We start from the raw sequence: 20,205 nt of genomic DNA, 5'->3' as shown, positions 1-20,205 counted from the left end.
TGGAGGAGAAAATCACATAAAGAGAGAGAAAAGATGAAAGATCATGAATCAGATATAAGTTCAGACTGTTAGGTTTCCATTCATTGATAATAACATTTATTTAGCACATGATTTGTAGCTGTTTTGTGTTTTACAAAATGTACAAAACCAAAGCGTAATATTCAGTAGTGATCATGTCCAAAGACTAAAAAAGTTTTAAAATAGTATATTAGGCCATTATTTATTGTCCAGCTATTTCAGACGGAAGGAAGGACTGACGGAATCTGTGCTCTCTGAGAGAGAGAGAGAGAGAGAGAGAGAGAGAGAGAGAGAGAGAGAGAGAGAGAGAGAGAGAGAGAGAGAGAGAGAGAGAGAGATAGAAAGAGAAAGAGAAAGAGAAAGAGAAAGAGAGAAAGAGAAAGAGAAAGAGAAAGAGAGAGAGAGAGAGAGAGAGAGAGAGAGAGAGAGAGTCTCATGCTCTTAATGTAGGGCATTTGGGGTCTTACTGACAGTTTTGTAGACAAAGGATATGGTGTGGGCTGAAAATTAAGTGTAATGGTTGAGGACTGGCCTAATGTATGATTCTAGCTATGACGTATTGCTAGCTCTGTTGGCTAGCAATGTGCTAACAGATGGGTAGTGCCTGGGTGGCAAATCGTATGTGTTTGTGTCTTTAGGGCCAAAATCCCCAGGCTGGTCAGGGAACTGTACTTTATTCATATGCTGATGAAGGCCTACACAAAGCAATCATAAGGCAGCTATTGTGGCCATATGTACACCAACACATTCACCCATACCCATGGAGTAGGAAAGCAAAAAACAGCAAGCTTGCTAATAGGTCGGTCTAACTGCTAACTTACAATGATATATCAAATCTAACAACACATTCATTAAACAATGAAATTATTATCTTGTAGATGACAAGATAAACCTGTAGTTTTTGGTGGATAGTAAACCACTACTTACTAGCTTATATTTAGCTTTGAGCTAATGCAGAATCCTTATGCTAACTTAGCTATGTCTGGAAGAATTAGCAATGTGTATTCTTGTATAATATCTGACTTATTCTCATATCCCATGTTACTGAGTCATAAACGTGAAAGTGTTTTTAAGTTTTCAACAGTTACCATTCGGAATGGCCTGTTAAAGCTGAGCTGCTGTTGCTATGAATGTGCTGAACCAGTAAGAAAATGACATTGAGAGAAGAATGAAGTTAAAGCTCACCCTCTGCTGGATGATGGCATGCTGGTGCTCCATTACCCTCTTCTCCATCGCTGAGTCGATCACCAGCTGATCCAGCTGCAGTCAGGACACAGCACAGCAGGTCAGAGGAATCTGTTTTACTCTTTTGTATATTTGTGTCTGACTTGCTCAGAAATCTATGTCCACTTTTCAGTTCAAAAATTCACCTTCCCATTTAACACTGTAAGAAAAACTGTCACTGTGCTGGTACCTTTTGCTGTCACTGTGGTACATATTCGAACCTTAATTAGGGAATGTAACTGTACCTTATTCTATTTTGTAGATTTTAAAATTGTGTTGATTTCATAAACCCCATTTCATCTCCAGGACTTATATTATGATCTGTATGTTCTATAATGAAAGCTCATTTACAGTTCATTTAAAGTACATTTACATTGTTTGTACCTTTAGTGGCCAATAATGTACCCCTACTGTACCTTTTTATATCTATATTAAGCCTATGGCATACAAGTATATAGCTATCTATCATGTGTTGGCCTCCCATAGCACACACTTGACCTCTGTCACAAACACACACACACACACACATACACACACACACACATGGTCCGTAGAAGCTGCCAAGGCAGAGATTAGGCCATTAGGCCAGTGCTGCTCTGCTCTGGCACTGGTCTTGTGCATGTGGAGAGCAGATGGAGGCAGCAGAGTAAAGGGTCGGAAGGAGCAGGTGTTTGAGGAGGTGACGCTCACCTCGGCAGCCAGTTTCTTCATGTAGGGGTCAAGCTCATCCAGGAGAGTGTAGCCTTGCTGGAACAAAGTGTACTGTGCCTGCATAAATGACAGCATCTGTAAAGGACAGCAAAGGAGACTTCTGACAACGTTCCAGCACTGATCCTGTTTAACCCTCTGAACTCTAGACTTCCAGTTATTCATGTTAGAGAGGGAATTGTGAATCATGGTGATTTTTTTTTATCATTATTCTATAAAAATCTAACATTGGAGTTAATGGAGTGAGGAGATGAAATGTAAAAAGATGATAAATACTCACAGAGTCTAGGATTTCAAACTTCTTTTTGGCCTGTAAAACGTTGATCTAAAGAGAAAAAGAGAACACTTACTAGAGGCCACTTATGATTTTGTTTTTTGACAAATAGGAATACTACTTCCCCACCTAGCGGTAGCTTTTGATTATGGCTGGTTTTATGGTTGGACACACCTATAGACAGCTAAACACCAACAATTCTACTTAGTCAGTTTTAGCTTCCAATTTAGACAACAATTTTAGGCGATAATAAAAACAGTTGACTCATTTAACAGTTACACACTTAAGATAGGCTTTAAAACTGGCCCATTGCTCGCTCCGTTATTTATTACAAAACTTGTTCATTCAAAATTTATTCTGAAATGAAAGAAATGAACAGGGAGTGTGTCCCCATTTGCTGCAGTTACCCCATCTTCTTTACACTAGATATTAAAGGCTAAGCACCAGCTCTATGAAAGTGTCAAACAAATAAATACAGTGGAATTTGAGTTCCTAACTTGTGTTTATTGATAGTTAGAAAACATGTTATTTCTTACTAATTCAAGGAATAAGGTTTAAAAGACCGTTGGTTTCTGTGTTCGGAAACTCTAATAGGCGTCTTGCCTGTGACGTAGATGGTGGACAACAACTCTAGAAGTTGCACTTAAATTAATGCAAAATGACGAAAAGGTGTGTTGTTTTTGGCTGCAATCATTCAATGTACAGTGGGACATCTGTGCACAAATGGCCCAAAGATCCCAAAATATCCAGAAAATAGACTAAATTTGTCAACTTTAAACGGGCACTTTGGAAAGGACCATCCTCTTACACCGCGGTAAAGTTGGCTCAGCGTTCGATATTCGCCAGACATTCACCCACGAATATCCTGGTTATTAATAAAAACAAAATGTACTCGCCAAATGACTACTTCAGTGCAATTACTACATACTGTGAACTTATTCACACACACTGGCGTTCAATGTTTTTACTGCTGTAAGATGTGAAAATATCATTATGTGATTTACAGATGAGTTCTTTCTGGCGGAGAAGCGCTTTAGCGACGCAACTTCTTTTCAAAATAAAAGTCTTGGGTATGAGCCATTTAAATACGTAAACCCTGTAACACACTTTTGAAAGCTGATTGAACATCAGCTTCCCTATGTGTTGTATGTAAACCTTGTAACAAATTTGTGAAAACAGATTCTGTGTCAGATTTTCTATATTTTCTGTTTCTGAACTAGGAAAAATGAGTTTCACAATTAAACGACATGACCCCTGGACCCAATTTCAGGCCTATGATGTAGTACACCCAAGGACCAATAAATTTTATACTCATTTGGACTTGTGAACCTTGTAACAAATTTGTGAAAACACATTCTATCCGAGATTTCCTATATTTTCTGTCTCTGGACTAGGAAAGTTGGGTTTCACAATTAAATGACATGACTCACAGCCCAATTTTTGGGCCTATGATGAAGTACACCCAAGGACCAATACATTTCATACTCATTTGGACATGTGAACCTTGTAACAAATTTGTGAAATCAGATTTTATATGAGATTTTCTATATTTTCTGTTTTCGGACTAGGAAAGATGGGTTTCACAATTCAATGACATGACTCACAGCCCCAATTTCAGTCCTGTGATGAAGTACACCCAAGGACCAATACATTCCATGCTCATATGGACATGTGAACCTTGTAACAAATTTGTGAAATCAGATTTTATATGAGATTTTCTATATTTTCTGTTTCTGGACTAGGAAAGATGGGGATCACAATTAAGTCTTCGAACTGCACATTTTATTTAGGTTGGTTGTAGATGCTCTAAAATATATATTTTTGAACATAAAATTATGCATTATCCTGCTGAACTACAGGAACTGTTATTTAACTATTTACATCAACACACACAGGGACATATTACACATCAGTGCAGTGTGGACAGTGCAGGTCCTGTCCAGTTTGAGAGAATGTCTCCCATTCTTCTGGTGTCATTGCCAGACATTTGTGGTGGAACCAGAAATTGCACACATTACACTGTATCAGCAGAGTAAAAAGAAAAAAAGAGAGAAAAAGAAACATGTAATTGACTGTGATTTAGAGACTGACAAACGTTGATCTATTACAACAAACTGGAATACTGACCCACTGTGTATAACAGGGATAAGATCTCCGTGCGCACATGTGGCATAATTCATCCAGATTATCTGAAATAGGTAGTTTTGGAGAAAATTCAATTAATATGACATTTTAACTGATTTCTATATCTTTATCCTGAGTTTTTATTTTAATATATATTATAAATTGCTGTTCACTCCCAGTGTTTTTGATTATTTGTAGGATTCAAGCAAATTATTTTGTACATTTTCATACATCACACTAACCTTGGGTTTCCCAAACTGTATATTTATTTTTAAATCAAATATTTCAAATAACATTTTTTCTCTTGATGAATAGTTTCCATAAATTCCCAACTCTAATGATCCTGTTGTAATACAGCTGCTTCAGTTTGTGATGAACTTTGCAAGTAGAGGTTCCAATAACTTACATTCATTGCTGCACAATGTGTTACATTAGGAATAGGAGGAAAGGTACTTACTTGCGAAGTTCTTCATGTTATAAAAAATGTTATTTGAAATATTTGATTTAAAAATAAATATACAGTTTGGGAAACCCAAGGTTAGTGTGATGTATGAAAATGTACAAAATAATTTGCTTGAATCCTACAAATAATCAAAAACACTGGGAGTGAACAGCAATTTATAATATATATTAAAATAAAAACTCAGGATAAAGATATAGAAATCAGTTAAAATGTCATATTAATTGAATTTTCTCCAAAACTACCTATTTCAGATAATCTGGATGAATTATGCCACATGTGCGCACGGAGATCTTATCCCTGTTATACACAGTGGGTCAGTATTCCAGTTTGTTGTAATAGATCAACGTTTGTCAGTCTCTAAATCACAGTCAATTACATGTTTCTTTTTCTCTCTTTTTTTCTTTTTACTCTGCTGATACAGTGTAATGTGTGCAATTTCTGGTTCCACCACAAATGTCTGGCAATGACACCAGAAGAATGGGAGACATTCTCTCAAACTGGACAGGACCTGCACTGTCCACACTGCACTGATGTGTAATATGTCCCTGTGTGTGTTGATGTAAATAGTTAAATAACAGTTCCTGTAGTTCAGCAGGATAATGCATAATTTTATGTTCAAAAATATATATTTTAGAGCATCTACAACCAACCTAAATAAAATGTGCAGTTCGAAGACTTAATTGTGATCCCCATCTTTCCTAGTCCAGAAACAGAAAATATAGAAAATCTCATATAAAATCTGATTTCACAAATTTGTTACAAGGTTCACATGTCCATATGAGCATGGAATGTATTGGTCCTTGGGTGTACTTCATCACAGGACTGAAATTGGGGCTGTGGGTCATGTCATTGAATTGTGACACCCATCAACCCATAGAAAATATAGGAAATCTGACATAGAATTTGTTTTCACAAATTTGTTAAAAGGTTCACATGTCCAAATGAGCATGAAATGTATTAGTCCTTGGGTGTACTACATCATAGGACTGAAATTGGGTCTGTTGGTCATGTCATTTAATTGTGAAACCCATCTTTCCTAGTCCGAAAACAGAAAATATAGAAAATCTTATATAAAATCTGATTTCACAAATTTGTTACAAGGTTCACATGTCCAAATGAGTATGAAATTTATTGGTCCTTGGGTGTACTACATCATAGGCCTGAAATTGGGTCCAGGGGTCATGTCGTTTAATTGTGAAACTCATTTTTCCTAGTTCAGAAACACAAAATATAGAAAATCTGACACAGAATCTGTTTTCACAAATTTGTTACAAGGTTTACATACAACACATAGGGAAGCTGATGTTCAATCAGCTTTCAAAAGTGTGTTACAGGGTTTACGTATTTAAATGCTGATATTTAAATGGCTCATACCCAAGACTTTTATTTTGAAAAGACGTTGCGTCGCTAAATCGCTTCTCCGCCAGAAAGAACTCATCTGTAAATCACATAATGATATTTTCACATCTTACAGCAGTAAAAACATTGAACGCCAGTGTGTGTGAATAAGTTCACAATATGTAGTAATTGCACTGAAGTAGTCATTTGGCGAGTACATTTTGTTTTTATTAATAACCAGGATATTCGTGGGTGAATGTCTGGCGAATATCGAACGCTGAGCCAACTTTACCGCGGTTCCGCTCACTCCGTTATCTGTAGCTCATTTCACTGGCGCTTTTCCAACAATATGGGCATGTAAGGACACCAACGAAAGGTGTTCAAGAGCCTCTGTAACATGGAGGTAAACAGGGTAAGGACACTCACTTCGCCTGTTTTAGTTGGTGTTAGTTAACGTTAGCTTGACTTGCTAAACTCGGTGGCTCAGATTATACTCGGCTACGTAGCTGCATTACGGAGGTTTATAGTGTCGGATGAATTCGAGTTCGACTTCGATCACATTTACAAGAATAACGGTACCTCTAAATTTGAGTTTAGCTTATTGCTAGGCTATTGTCATGAATAATGTTGGTTATTTAGCTAGATACTGTCATAACAGTCAGTCATAACGGGGTTTTACCGCGATGTTGTTCAGCTGTTGTCCACCAGTGACGTCACGGTTGCGTTCGAGAATTTCCGTAGTGATCTCGGGTTTTTCCGTCAATTTAATAAAATTGTCAGTTTTAAAGCAAATTAAGCTGCTATTTTCATTTTAATTCATACTTATATATGAGAGTAACTAAAATAATGTGAAATATTCATGGAGGTCCATTAAGTGGTGCTTAGCCTTTAAATGTTTATACTATATATATATATATATTATTACACAGAAAGGCATTAAAATCATTGTATACAGTCACTGTTTGTACACGGGAAACCTAAGTATCCCTTTAATAATAGTCTCACCACACGCTGCTTTTGTACAAAGCCAGCAGTGAAAGTGAATCACTTCAGTTACAGATGACCTAATGTTCATTCTAACCAGTGACCAACTGACAGCAAAAGGAAACACCACTCTGTTTAAAACAGGTCCAAAAAAGACGCATCAGCTACAGCCTACTAATGATGGCCAGCAGATATAATGCATTATGCAGAGGGAAGATGTAATCAGGCCTAATCTGTCACAGTGTTACCAGGGGCAACGGAGAGTCAGCCAGTGGGATTAAGCCCACTTGAGTGGATACTAATCAAGGCTTTATCATAAAGGGGCCATCAAGAAAAGCTGGATGGAGTAGCAGGGATACAATATATCATCTCAACACATCCCATAAAGACTATGCGGATAAATCTGAAATGGATCTTATAAAAGTTAATTGAGTGCAATTGCACCTTTATTTTCTGAAGGTTTAATAACACAACTAAACAAATACACAGAGTATATATATATATTCTGTGTATTTGTTTACTGTTTATAACTCTGTTACACACTTTTATAAGATCTCTGTTTATTACAAACCTCTACAACTCTGCAATCTTATGTTTTGAAATAGAAAGCCCAGCATATGTGTTGTTTCATTCACTTTTACCTGAAGGACCACTTCAAAGCCCATATGTTTTGATGTATGATTTTTTGTAGTTCACCTGTAACACATAGTCAAGGGCGAGGTGTCGGAAGCACTTCCGTGTCACGATGAGGGCGCTGCTGGCCTCCTCCACTTCATGTGGCTTGTTGCGAGGAGCCTGAGCGTTTTTCACCTGAGCAATCTCCATGTCCTCCCTCACCTTATCGAACTGCTTCTTTGTCTCTTTAAACTTCCGCACGTCACTGAACGGAAGAACAGATGAGCACTCAGTACCAGAATTTACGACATTACGGTATCTGTGGTAAACCATGACTAGAGGGAGGCCAAATATACTAATATCTGCTGGCACTCCTGAGTGTCCTTTTACTAAACTAACACTAAGCAAAGAGTACATTTGTAGAAGGGGAGATTTAAAAATAGAATGATAGAATAGTTAAAAAAATTACTCTTTGACAAAGGTGTGTAGCTGCTGTTTAATGGACCTCTGGGCCTGGTCAAACAGGATCTGCAGGAAACACAAAGAATGTGTACATTCAGTTTCAGATTCATATCTTTCCTAACACATGATTAATAATTGTTCTTGTCATTCACAAGAGAGTAGTACCCAGCCTCAAGCACAAGACTTGGTCGAGGTTAGACAGGGAATAATTACTGTAATCCAGTGTGTATTCAGATACAACAGACATACAAATTAATTCTCTTCTCCCACAGATTTGTTCTGTGTATTAAACTATTAAACCTCATTTATAATCGTGTACAAATGATGCAGGGCGTGCAGCAGGTAGGTGTCGCAGTCACACAGCTCCAGGGACCTGGAGGTTGTGGGTTCGATTCCCGTTCCGGGTGACTGTCTGTGAGGAGTGTGGTGTGTTCTCCCTGTGTCTGCGTGGGTTTCCTCCGGGTGACTGTCTGTGAGGAGTGTGGTGTGTTCTCTCTGTTTCTGTGTGGGTTTCCTCCGGGTGACTGTCTGTGAGGAGTGTGGTGTGTTCTCCATGTGTCGGTGTGGATATCCTCCGGGTGACTGTCTGTGAGGAGTTTGGTGTGTTCTCCCTGTGTCTGCGTGGGTTTCCTCCGGGTGCTCCGGTTTCCTTCCACAGACCAAAAAACACACGTTGGTAGGTGGATTGGTGACTCAAAAGTGTCCGTAGGTGTGAGTGTGTGAGTGAATGTGTGAGTGTGTGTGTTGCCCTGTGAAGGACTGTCGCTCCCTCCAGGGTGTATTCCCGCCTTGCGCTCAATGATTCCAGGTAGGCTCTGGACCCACCGTGACCCTGAATTGGATAAGCGGTAACGGATGGATGGACAAATGTTTGTGGACAGGCCTTCTGATCAGTTAATTCAGCTTTTTAAAGTTATTTTAAAGTTCCCTGTTAAGTTGAACGGGGCCAAAACATGTAAATATAAAAAAAAAATGGCAACAGATTCCATATGTGTCTATGTGTTTAAATAATAACTCACTGCCTTCAGCCTTACAGCACATCTGTAGTAGGACACCACATCTGTCGTCAATACCCAAATATGAACACTAGATGGCAGAGTGCAACTGCAAAAGCAGAAAAAGTTCTGGCACTGCACTTTCCCAACAATGATACATCCACACACACACACACACACACACACACACACCCCTCTCTCTCTCTCTCTCCTGGAACTGATGCTCATGTCATGGGGCGGATGCTTGGAAAGGGTAAAATAAGTCGCTGGCACAGACAGGATTAGGGTTCTGGGAGTCAAACAATCTCACACACACACACACACAGTGACACATAATCAGACTCAGGCCCCGAGGCTTTTGTCTAAGGACACTTCTCACGAGGGTTCCAACTATGAAGGCATATTGACGTGCCCATAATACACATGAAAACATGTCGTCAGAGCGGCTACATCAGGGGCAAGAGAGCAGTAATCATCTCAGTACTGGCAGCATTAGAAGCACAGGGGCTTTAGAGCAGAGATAAGCTGCAGAAGAAGGACATGTGACACTATGTCACATGCAGCATGAATATAGCATAGGTCATCTGCCAAACGTGCTTTACACAGATACACACACACACTAATGCACGCACATACATGCACACACACACACACACACACACACACACACACACACAGAGAGAGAGAGAGAGAGAGAGAGAGAGAGAGAGAAAGATGATACTCCATGGTCCAAAATGTACACATACATCACAAGTATGAACCCAAAACTTTGGATAAAAATGTACTTTAATCTTTAATGGCTTTATATCTAATGTTGGGGAGTTTAGACTCATTATGCAACTGTTCTGGAGCATCCCATTCAATTACTATTGATTACCTATGAAATTATATAAGTAACTAGTTCTTAAATGATGTGGGTCCCTTTTAAAATAGCTTACACTCGCCATAATAAATACTTCTAGAAATATATCACAAAGGAATATATAGTGTAAATGAATGCTTGGGCATTACACCGAATACATAATGTTCTCTGGGGTTATTTTTCATATAAAGCTAGCATTTCAGAGTCTTTGAGAGACTAGATATTATATATGTTTAAAAAAACAACACCACCACCACCACAAAAAAAAAAAAAAAAAAAAAAAAAGCTGACAATTTCTAGTCATTCATGAGCATTTCACTCAGTGATGCATTCTTCAGTCCCTAATGTGGCCCAGCATTCCTGCTCTGAGTCTAGACTGGAATCATCGTTTCCCCCTCCACTAACCCCAAAAATGCCCATGACACATGACCCGTCCTTTCCACACGGTGACCAGAGGTCCAGGGCTCAGGGCACCGCTCTCTGCTTCAGTTCATTATCCAGTATGTGGTGATTTCATCAGTTAACTCTGGTGCGGTTACATCTCCAGACACCAAAAACTAACAGGAAACTGACCCAGGCTGAGATTTTGAAGCTACTTTCCACTTAGTTTTATTGGCTGTCGTCTTCTGTCAGACCCCTCCCACAGGCTTTCTCTCTCCCTTAATCCCAGTTTCACTCTTTTCCTGCCTCTCTCTCTCCTGTCTGTCTCTCATCTGTCTTTCTCTCTCTCTCTCTCTCTCTCCTCTCTCTCTGTCTCTCTCTCTCTCCCTCTCTCCTGTCTCTCTCTCTTATCTGTCTCTCCTCTCTCTCTCCCTCCTGTCTCTCTCTCTCACTCTCTCCTGTCTCTCTCTCCTATCTGTCTCTCCTCTCTCTCTCTCCTGTCTGTCTCTCCTCTCTCTCTCTCTCCTGTCTCTCTCCCTCTCTCTCTCTGTCTCTTTCTTTCGTTCTCTCTCTCTCTCTCACACACACACACACACAGACACACACAGTAGGGCATATTATGTCGAAGATCCACTGAACCAAGAATAGTCTCCTGAGGTGGAACTGTAATTAAGACTTCCATAATGCATCAAGACATCCCAACACACACACACACAAACACAAACACACACACACACACACACACAGAAAGAGTGTGCCTGTAGATGAGCAAACCACATGGATTGACACTTGGCATTGACTATGGTAAAGTTAGGCTCATGCGCAATGGCTCTACAGCAATCAATTTCACCTTCATTGACTTGTTTCCCTTTAATGTCACCAATCATCGTAACTTAAATGTTGTGAATCAAACCGAGCGAGAGAGAGAGAGAGAGAGAGAGAGAGGAGAGAGGAGAGTGAGGGTGTTTAATAGTGGCCTGAAGCCTGGGTATTCTAAAAGAGAGCAGCGAGGCTCTTTCATGTTGTGCCAGGCACTTGCATGCAGCGGCACACAGCTCCTCACACATCACTGTTACAAAGAATCCTGCAGCTCCCTACAGGCCCACAGAACCTCAGCTGACCTCCAGAGAGAGCAAGACACACAGAGAAAGAGGATGAATGAGACAGAAGAGACCTGGAACTCAGGGTCGTTAATAGCACCAAGATGTTGCAGATGCTCCCCACATGAGGAACCCACAACTCTCTCTCTCCGGGGAAGTGACAAATTCTGAAGGAAGGTGGTATAAAATTGGAACCTTGAAAATACGCATTTTTATAATTTTCATTGTTCAATATTCATATAATAATAGGGATGCCCTAAGATAAATTTGTTTGATGGACTATTCTCTGACACTGACGTGATGGTGACATGGCATTACATACGTAAGTGTTTCTGTTTAATGAGGAATGAATGTATGGAAGAGCACTCTGCTGCAGTCCCCTCCCAAGCATTAAAAGAAAACATGCAACAGAGCACTGGAGAGGAAGTTCTACATAAACAAGAAAACGATGCCTGGGAAAAAGGTCTCCAACTGGACAACAGTAAAGCAAACTCCTTTCCTAAAAACACAGCCCTGGAAATAAAGCAAAGGCATAAAAGTCCAATCTGTGTCCAGTCTTGTTTCAGTTACAGTGTTTATTTGGCTGTATTTTTTTTCCATGCTAAGGAAACGGGTTCATTGCATAATAAAGCCAAATAAAAAAAGACGTGGGCCAAGCCTTACACAGCAGGGTTTTAGGACACATGTGTTGGACAGACTCCTAGCTCCACACTGACCTCAAAAATGTGAAAACGCCAAAAAACCAAGCCCAATGGGCCTTCCTGTGGGTCTAACCAGAAAGAATTGTGAATTCTGACACTGGAAAGGCACAAGGATGAGGTTATATCCAGCTAGAGCATCTATGTATATAGTTGTAGATGTTTATGATATATATACAGAGAGAGTTTGTAGATAAATAAAAGTTATTCCAGTTGCATAACCTTCCCTTTGCAGTGTGGCAGGCCGTGAAATTCAGTATTGATTCACGTCGCCACCAAACTGCATGGCAAGCTGTGACAAGGTGTCGTAAGCTTTTGCTCAGAGGTGTTGGGTGGGCTCCTTTGGCAGGAGTCCTGAGTGATGACGATGACGGGTGAGTAAGCTCCACCACTACGCAACTGGGCGTCCCAGTAAATAAACAAAGATCATGCGCCATTCTGTAACGTAATCCTGGCTTGCCTTTTACATCTTTCATCTAAGGCCCAGAGACGCCTCCACAGATGCTTGATGGCATAAGGGTGGGGGGGATTTCATGGGCTGCCTGCTGCTGAGGCCACATCTAGTCTTAAAAACGGAGAGACGCCCAGCGTGGGCTTGCGCAACACCCCTGAGGAGCATGTGGGATCACACACTGGCTTGAGATACGAAAACCAGAGTGGAGAAAAGGTGAGAAAAGTGTCCTTTAAATGCTCATCGTGTTCTGCAAATAAATCTACAGACTCAGCTCAGCTGTGAGGGTGTTAAACATGTCTCTCTCTCGCCCTCACTCTCTTTCCCTGTCTCTTTCTCTCCCCTTTTCTGCCAATATCTCTCGCTCACCATCACCGTCTCTCTCCTCCCTGACAAAGTGCCAGACAGCAGTAATTACGGCCAACTGTGAGAGCAGGAGAGGAGCTGCTTTCATTTCAGACGTCCCTAATGAAACACTTAGAGCAGACCTGTTCAGAAATATACTTGTCTTCGGTTTTATGACACATTGCCATGCCAAGTCTCGGTAGGAGCTCAAATCGCTTTGAGCAGACAGAACTGCCACTGTTACTAATGCAGGATTAGATACAAGAATAAGGCATGGTTATTCATTTTAAAATAGATGTATTCTAGAACCTCTTGTTCTATTAGCAATCCTGTTTTTATGGAGATTGCACACATAAACAGAGGGGACTACAAGCTTTTGGAGGTGTAGTGTACTCATCAAGGGTTTGGGACACTGCTGAAAGACACAGAAGGAGAATATCATAGGCTTAATATTAACTGATTTTTTTTGTGTGTGTGTTTTTTCACAACATAAACCCAAATAGCACAGCTGGGCAACAGACATCACACCAGCAGGGCTCCTCACGTCAAACACGCATCAAACACAACGCAGGGCTAAGGATTTACGAGACAGAGGAATTAGATCTAGTGTAAAACCCTTTGGCCCTTTGATTTACAGAGCATTATGTTAAGGGCTTTGACCTCCATCACAGACAGGAGAGAACAAAATGGAAGCAGCAGTGAATTACAGTGAAGGTCTTTTGTGAAGGTCTTTCAATGTCCTCTCTGTTCCTGGATGGAAGAAGAGAGACAGGGAGAGGACAGTACCATTTACAATCCATCACTTAACAGTAAAGCTGTCTCATGTCACTATGACCTGTCCTAGCTCCTCCCACTCATTATTTTCTTGTGTTTTTAGCTAGCAGTTCTAATTAATTTGTTATTTTCATAATAATGAAACACGTTATATATCTGCACTGGTTCATTTTAGATGCCTTGATGGTGTAAACGTGTCTACACTGGTTTACAGAGTCTGATTCAGTTCTGTTGCTAGTTTAGCTAGTCAGCTAGCATTTTTTAGAATCCACTGCTAGCTTAAAACATCGGTAGCAGACATTTTTTGCATTAATTATTATAAGTTAGTGTTGTACAATGTCAGAAGGCCCCTCAGAAACTCTATTTGTGATTTATGAACTTGATTTAGTTTGCAACATGTGCAATTATCGGATATCCAGTGCCAACACAATAACTACAAGCTTCCGTTACGTGCTAGCTTCCGTTACATACTAGCTTCCGTTACATTGCTAGCTCCATCAACCTCCAAACATGTCTTAGTAGATCAATTACATTTAGGTTAAGTGGAAACATATGTACATTTTTTTTGGCCAATTTATCCCTTCATGCAAAATTACAGATTTTGCCTCAATTTTTGTCAACACTTTACACATTCTCAAAAGACTGTGACCTAAAAATGTCATGCCTCTGTGGTCAGTGGCAAGGAATCTACCATCTCCACCGCAGACAGACCTCACAAAAACAGTTTATCACAGGAATAAACTTGCTCTAATTAACCATAAAAAACTGTGATGGTAGAAAAAACAGACTCCAGGGAGAGACAAACAAAGTTCTGGACTTATGCTGATGCATCTAGAGGCAGGAAAGGATCAGCAGTATTTGAGCTGACAATTAAAAAGCCACAGGTCTTTTATATCCATGCCATGGAATTTCCTCTGTTCCAGAAAGCCCCAGAGTTTTATTCAAGGCTGCCGTGCTCTCAGGTACTCATTCTTTTCCATGCTAAGATAAAAGAATGGAGGCTAATTAGAGAAATCAGGTGCTTTGGAGACACATATGGAGCACATACCAGTGGCCAGTGAGTTTCTCTATGGATTCAGTGAAAATAATAAAAACATGGAGGAAGCAAAAGGAGCCTTTGGTAACCAAAGTCACACAGGGCTATATACTCTCAGGTTACTTCCCTCTTCCTCTTTTGCTCTGTCTCTCTTTCTCGTGTTATGTTTCCAATTATACCAGCCCTCAAACACAGGAAAGGACGTTCTCTGTCTATATCCCACACATTTCTATTTTCTGACTTTTTGATTGTATAAGAAGGTCAAATGGCAGGAGGTTTCATGTTTTATCTCATTTTAGATGGTAAAAAAAGTCAATTTCATGTAAATAGGTGAAACTGAGGTGAAAACTAATGCTTAGCGCATAATGTATCGCCAAGGTTTTAGTTCTGTAGCTCACTCAGTGTAAAGCCAAGCACTGACTAATATGGCTTTTTGTGGATTTACTTTACAGTAAAAGGAAAATGTGCGAAGTGCTTTGCTTCTTCTAGGATAGTTAATATAAACACAGATTTCCTCCCTTGCCTCGTGTTTAACTTATCAGACAAAGCATGTTTGGTATCTTAGGTTTTCTTCTTTAGTTTTGCACTGCTGCTGCTAGTTAAGCTCATGTTGCTAGCTTCCTTCACCAGGGAGATCCAACCCCAAGCTAAACTGCAATATAGATGTTAGATTAGTTAGTTAGTATAAATAGTTTCACGTCGTGCTGTGCTTGAATCAGATTACTACTATATGGTTATAGGTCTGTGCAGATGGTCGTTAAGAGCATGGCATGTGGAATGCATCAGTCACATGTGATGTGAAACGCTCCGCGTAAAAAGATTAAACTTTTCTCCGGGGGTTGGGTTGTGCTTCACAGGCAACGTAACGCTGTTTCACAATAAAGCACACAGGGGGACAGCTAAAGGTGCAACCATATGATGGACCATTGCACTATTTGAATGGGGGATGTGTGTGTGTGCATGCGTGCGTACGTGTGTGTGCATGTTTTATTAGCAACGCATGTGTGCGCTTAGAGTCAAAACAGGGAGCTGTGCCTCACCATGTGGTAGTTAAGAAGTTCCTGAAGGCTCTCTCCACATTTCTCCAGACACTCCTACAAAACAGTACACACACACACATTAAATAAACCTGTTTACAGGACTTAATGAATTGCAGTAATTGCCTAAAATTTTCTTTTATGAGGAGGATGGTCCTCTCTCACTACATCCCTGGCTTCTTTTCTACTCTCATGGAGGAAGCACATCCTCAGGGACATTATACAGGAGGAGGAGACAATTCCCTGTAATATAACAAGTGTACTGAAAAGGTCAGAAATTTATACCCCTACACAACACCATAAATACTGGTCATTTTACGACTGTAGAGTTTTTTCTCCTTTGCACACTAACTCACCGAGATCATTTCCTCCTTGCAGTGCTGAGACAGGTCTCGAATGCCGTTGATGAAGAGCTTATTGGCGCTGGCATACGCTCGGCCCGCTTCGATCATCCCACTGCATAGCTTCACCAGCTGATGGAAACAGAGAAACAGAGAGAAAGACAAACATAAACCTTACTGTCCCGTTTTATTGTCCAATCGCTTGAGGTTTAAGTTGAGGGCCTTAAGTGCAGAGAAAATTAGGCTTGACTCTAAAATTATAGTTTGCCAAGTGTTTACTCCTAGATCACCCTACAATTATCACCCAAGAGCAAGTGAGAGCGCCAACATAAACATAAACTTGAACACGCCAGTACTGTGAAGGTGTTAGGCTGCAGCCTGCTTAATACACATGGATAAACACAGCAGGAGGGGATAGATGATGGTGTACACACAAGCAAACATACACACACACACACACACACACACACAAACAAAAGAAGCAGAATATCGTTCCTGCCAAAGCAAAGCATGCATCTCCAAATAAGTAACTTCACAGGAGAAGGAAATTCCTTTTTCATTTCCACTGGAAGACACTGTAAAAGAGAGAACACACCACACTCCTCACAGACATTCACCTGGAGGAAACCCACACAGACACAGAGAGAACACACCACACTCCTCACAGACATTCACCTGGAGGAAACCCACACAGACACAGAGAGAACACACCACACTCCTCACAGACATTCACCCGGAGGAAACCCACACAGACACAGGGAGAACACACCACACTCCTCACAGACAGTCACCCGGAGGAAACCCACGCAGACACAGAGAGAACACACCACACTCCTCACAGACAGTCACCCGGAGGAAACCCACGCAGACACAGGGAGAACACACCACACTCCTCACAGACATTCACCCAGAGGAAACCCACACAGACACAGGGAGAACACACCACACTCCTCACATTCACCCGGAGGAAACCCACGCAGACACAGGGAGAAGTAGGGAGTAGACACAGTATCTACTACATCTGTGATTGTTTTTTCAGTGCACATAGAATATTTTTACAATTAAGCCACTGAAAAAATGCCAAACTGAGTTACTCTTGAAACATAGATCACAGCAGAGAGCTCATTCCATTACGACTTTATAAAAAGAGAGCAACTGCACCAAATGCCTAGCCCCCTCACACAAAAAATAAAATCAGCAATACATTAACACTATAGTCCCATAGCTGTATCTGCAGGTTTTTTAACCTATTTTATAAAAAAGGTACCTTCTGTGACCAGCCTAAGTGGCACTCTCTATTTCACTTCTCTTTATTTTTCTTTCTCTCTCTCTTTCTCCCACACACACACACACACACATACAGATAGACACATGCAGTCACAGTCTGCTGTACTGTGTTACACATATAATTCATGTTCACTCTCTTAAGTGTTCTGCTGTACCATTCATAATCCATTAGGTCTGGGTGCACACCACATGCACGTGCGTGGTTAGGAAGAGGCTGTGTTTGTGTGTGAGTTTGAAACCCACTGATATCACTCAAAGCATGACAATAATGACCCATTACCTGGCTACATTACTGAAACCATGCACTGCCGATAAGGGGGATCACACGCAAAATACATTATTCTACATGTGCAGTGTCAGGTCTGACTGCATACATAAGTTGAATATATATACAACCTAAGGCTAAATATAGCTTTTGCAAAGATGAATCCTATGTACACATAAATCCTCATTTAACATGTCTTTCTGTAATAATGACTGTTAATAACTGTTCTGATCTCTGCAAAAAGCATGAACCACATTTGAATGCTCTGTAGCAGCTGTACATGAGCCTAAGGTCACACCAGTTTTAGGCTGTGGAGCTGTGGAATTGCGTTCTTTGAACTAATGGAGCACTTTAACGATAAACTGGATTGGTGATTTTGAGCCAGAAGTAATCATTCAACATCAGTCCTTGAGTTTATTAATGTTCCCATAGCAGAATACCGTCACATCTTCACAGAAATGATCAAATGATCTATTCGAAAGTCGTTTGAGAAGCTGTTATTGCAGCAAATGCCAAGAAACTAATTTCAAACTATCACTGATTTCAGAAAAAAAGGTTGTGTCTTTGTTTTTGAAGGGATAACAATTTATGATGAATGGAGTAACACAAATGTATCAGAAAGACTGTCTGTGGTGGATCGTTATTGCCAAACAAAAAGGGGTAATCCATATCCTGTAAGGACATTTCTCATGGACTATTTATTGAAAATTGGAGCAGTTCAATTAGCCGTCAGTGTACTAATGTGATTGTATTACTTCTGAATCCTCCTCTGAATCAACACTGTTGAGCAAAACCAATTACGCTGATGTTACAGCCTGCAAATGCATTCCATTCTACTGGTTATGACCCGACTGAAAAATATAATGTGGAAGCATGTGGAAGTGGGAGAGATAGTGGGGGTTTCTCAACGTGGCATCTGTCCCCGTCATTACATTGACGCAATGTGAAGGAACGGCAGACTCGTTCTAATCACATTAGCAGGAAACTGGAGCGTATACGACAGACTATGGTGGAGGCAGTCCATAGCAGCACATGTATGATGGCACACGAGTATATGCTTGTAGTGGTGTCAGCATGTATTAGAGAAATGTGTGTGTGCGTATGAGAGAGAGAGAGAGAGAGAGAGAGAGAGAGAGAGAGAGAGAGAGAGAGAGTAAATAAGTAAAAAAGGCAATGATAAAAGAGCATACATTGCACTTTCACTGATTATTCCCTTGGCACTTGCATGGCTGATTACACCAGATTAGCCTGGATGTAAAGAGTTGATCACCTAGGCATAACAAATACATAACTTAGGTCCGTGCCCAATTAATGTAAACCCAGTTATTGCAGTAACAGCCCCCACTGACTAAAATACTGATATGTTGTCCCTTAATAGTTTATTTAATGCAAACTAAAGCAACATACAAGCTTTCCCAAACATGAGATTACCTGCACTTTTAATGATGGATGCAGTTAGACCTGTTTTAGGTTAGACCTGTAACCCCAATAAATGTTCTTTAGCCCCCACCAATTCTTTCGTTTTCACCTACGGTTCTCTCTTTCTCCATATTCACAGTGTAATTAAATTTGAGTGCACTAGGACCTGGGGGAGCAGCTGCTGTTACTGCATCCTTTCGGTCTGTATATATATATATATATATATATATATACTTAAAGTAGCAGGTCCCAAAGACATTCAAATACATATATGTGAGATGTATATATATATATATATATATATATATATATATATATATATATATATATCAAATATATGTATTTGAGTGTATTTGGGACCTGCTACTTTAAGTAACATTGTGGCTTTGCTTAATCTGTATCTTGGCACGGTGGTGCAGCATGTAGTGTCGCAGTCACACAGCTCCAGGGGCCTGGAGGTTGTGGGTTTGATTCCCGCTCCGGGTGACTGTCTGTGAGGAGTGTGGTGTGTTCTCTCTGTGTCTGCGTAGGGTTCCTCTGGGTGACTGTCTGTGAGGAGTGTGGTGTGTTCTCCCAGTGTCTGCGTGGGTTTCCTCTGGGTGACTGTCTGTTAGGAGCGTGGTGTGTTCTCCCAGTGTCTGCGTGGGTTTCCTCTGGGTGACTGTCTGTTAGGAGCGTGGTGTGTTCTCTCTGTGTCTGCGTGGGTTTCCTCCGGGTGAATGTCTGTGAGGAGTGTGGTGTGTTTTCTCCGTGTCTGTGTGGGTTTCCTCCGGGTGACTGTCTGTGAGGAGTGCGGTGTGTTCTTTCTGTGTCTGTGTGAGTTTCCTCTGGGTGACTTTCTGTGAGGAGTGTGGAGTATTCTCCCTGTGTCTGCTTGGGTTTCCTCCGGGTGACTGTCTGTGAGGAGTGTGGTGTGTTCACCCTGTGTCTGCGTGGGTTTCCTCCGGGTGACTGTCTGTGAGGAGTGCGGTGTGTTCTCTCTGTGTCTGTGTGGGTTTCCTCCG

The 20,205-nt window shown here is 40.7% G+C and overlaps 1 protein-coding gene across 1 annotated transcript in view; it reads right to left on the bottom strand.

Annotated features, from left to right (window-relative positions):
- The window catches only part of acap3b (ArfGAP with coiled-coil, ankyrin repeat and PH domains 3b), a 72,257-nt gene that overhangs the window by 17,246 nt on the left and 34,806 nt on the right, over positions 1-20,205 (bottom strand). Inside the window, exons 3-9 of the mRNA XM_066671306.1 lie at positions 16,246-16,362; positions 15,893-15,946; positions 8,218-8,276; positions 7,830-8,013; positions 2,231-2,275; positions 1,933-2,028; positions 1,204-1,278 (exon numbers count right to left, since the gene is read on the bottom strand). Of these exons, the coding sequence (XP_066527403.1) occupies positions 1,204-1,278; positions 1,933-2,028; positions 2,231-2,275; positions 7,830-8,013; positions 8,218-8,276; positions 15,893-15,946; positions 16,246-16,362 (630 nt within the window). The remainder of the gene's footprint in view (positions 1-1,203; positions 1,279-1,932; positions 2,029-2,230; positions 2,276-7,829; positions 8,014-8,217; positions 8,277-15,892; positions 15,947-16,245; positions 16,363-20,205) is intronic.

The sequence above is a fragment of the Hoplias malabaricus genome, chromosome 5, assembly GCF_029633855.1.
Source record: "Hoplias malabaricus isolate fHopMal1 chromosome 5, fHopMal1.hap1, whole genome shotgun sequence".
NCBI classification, from domain to species: domain Eukaryota; kingdom Metazoa; phylum Chordata; class Actinopteri; order Characiformes; family Erythrinidae; genus Hoplias; species Hoplias malabaricus.
This window is presented reverse-complemented; position numbering and strand designations above follow the sequence as displayed.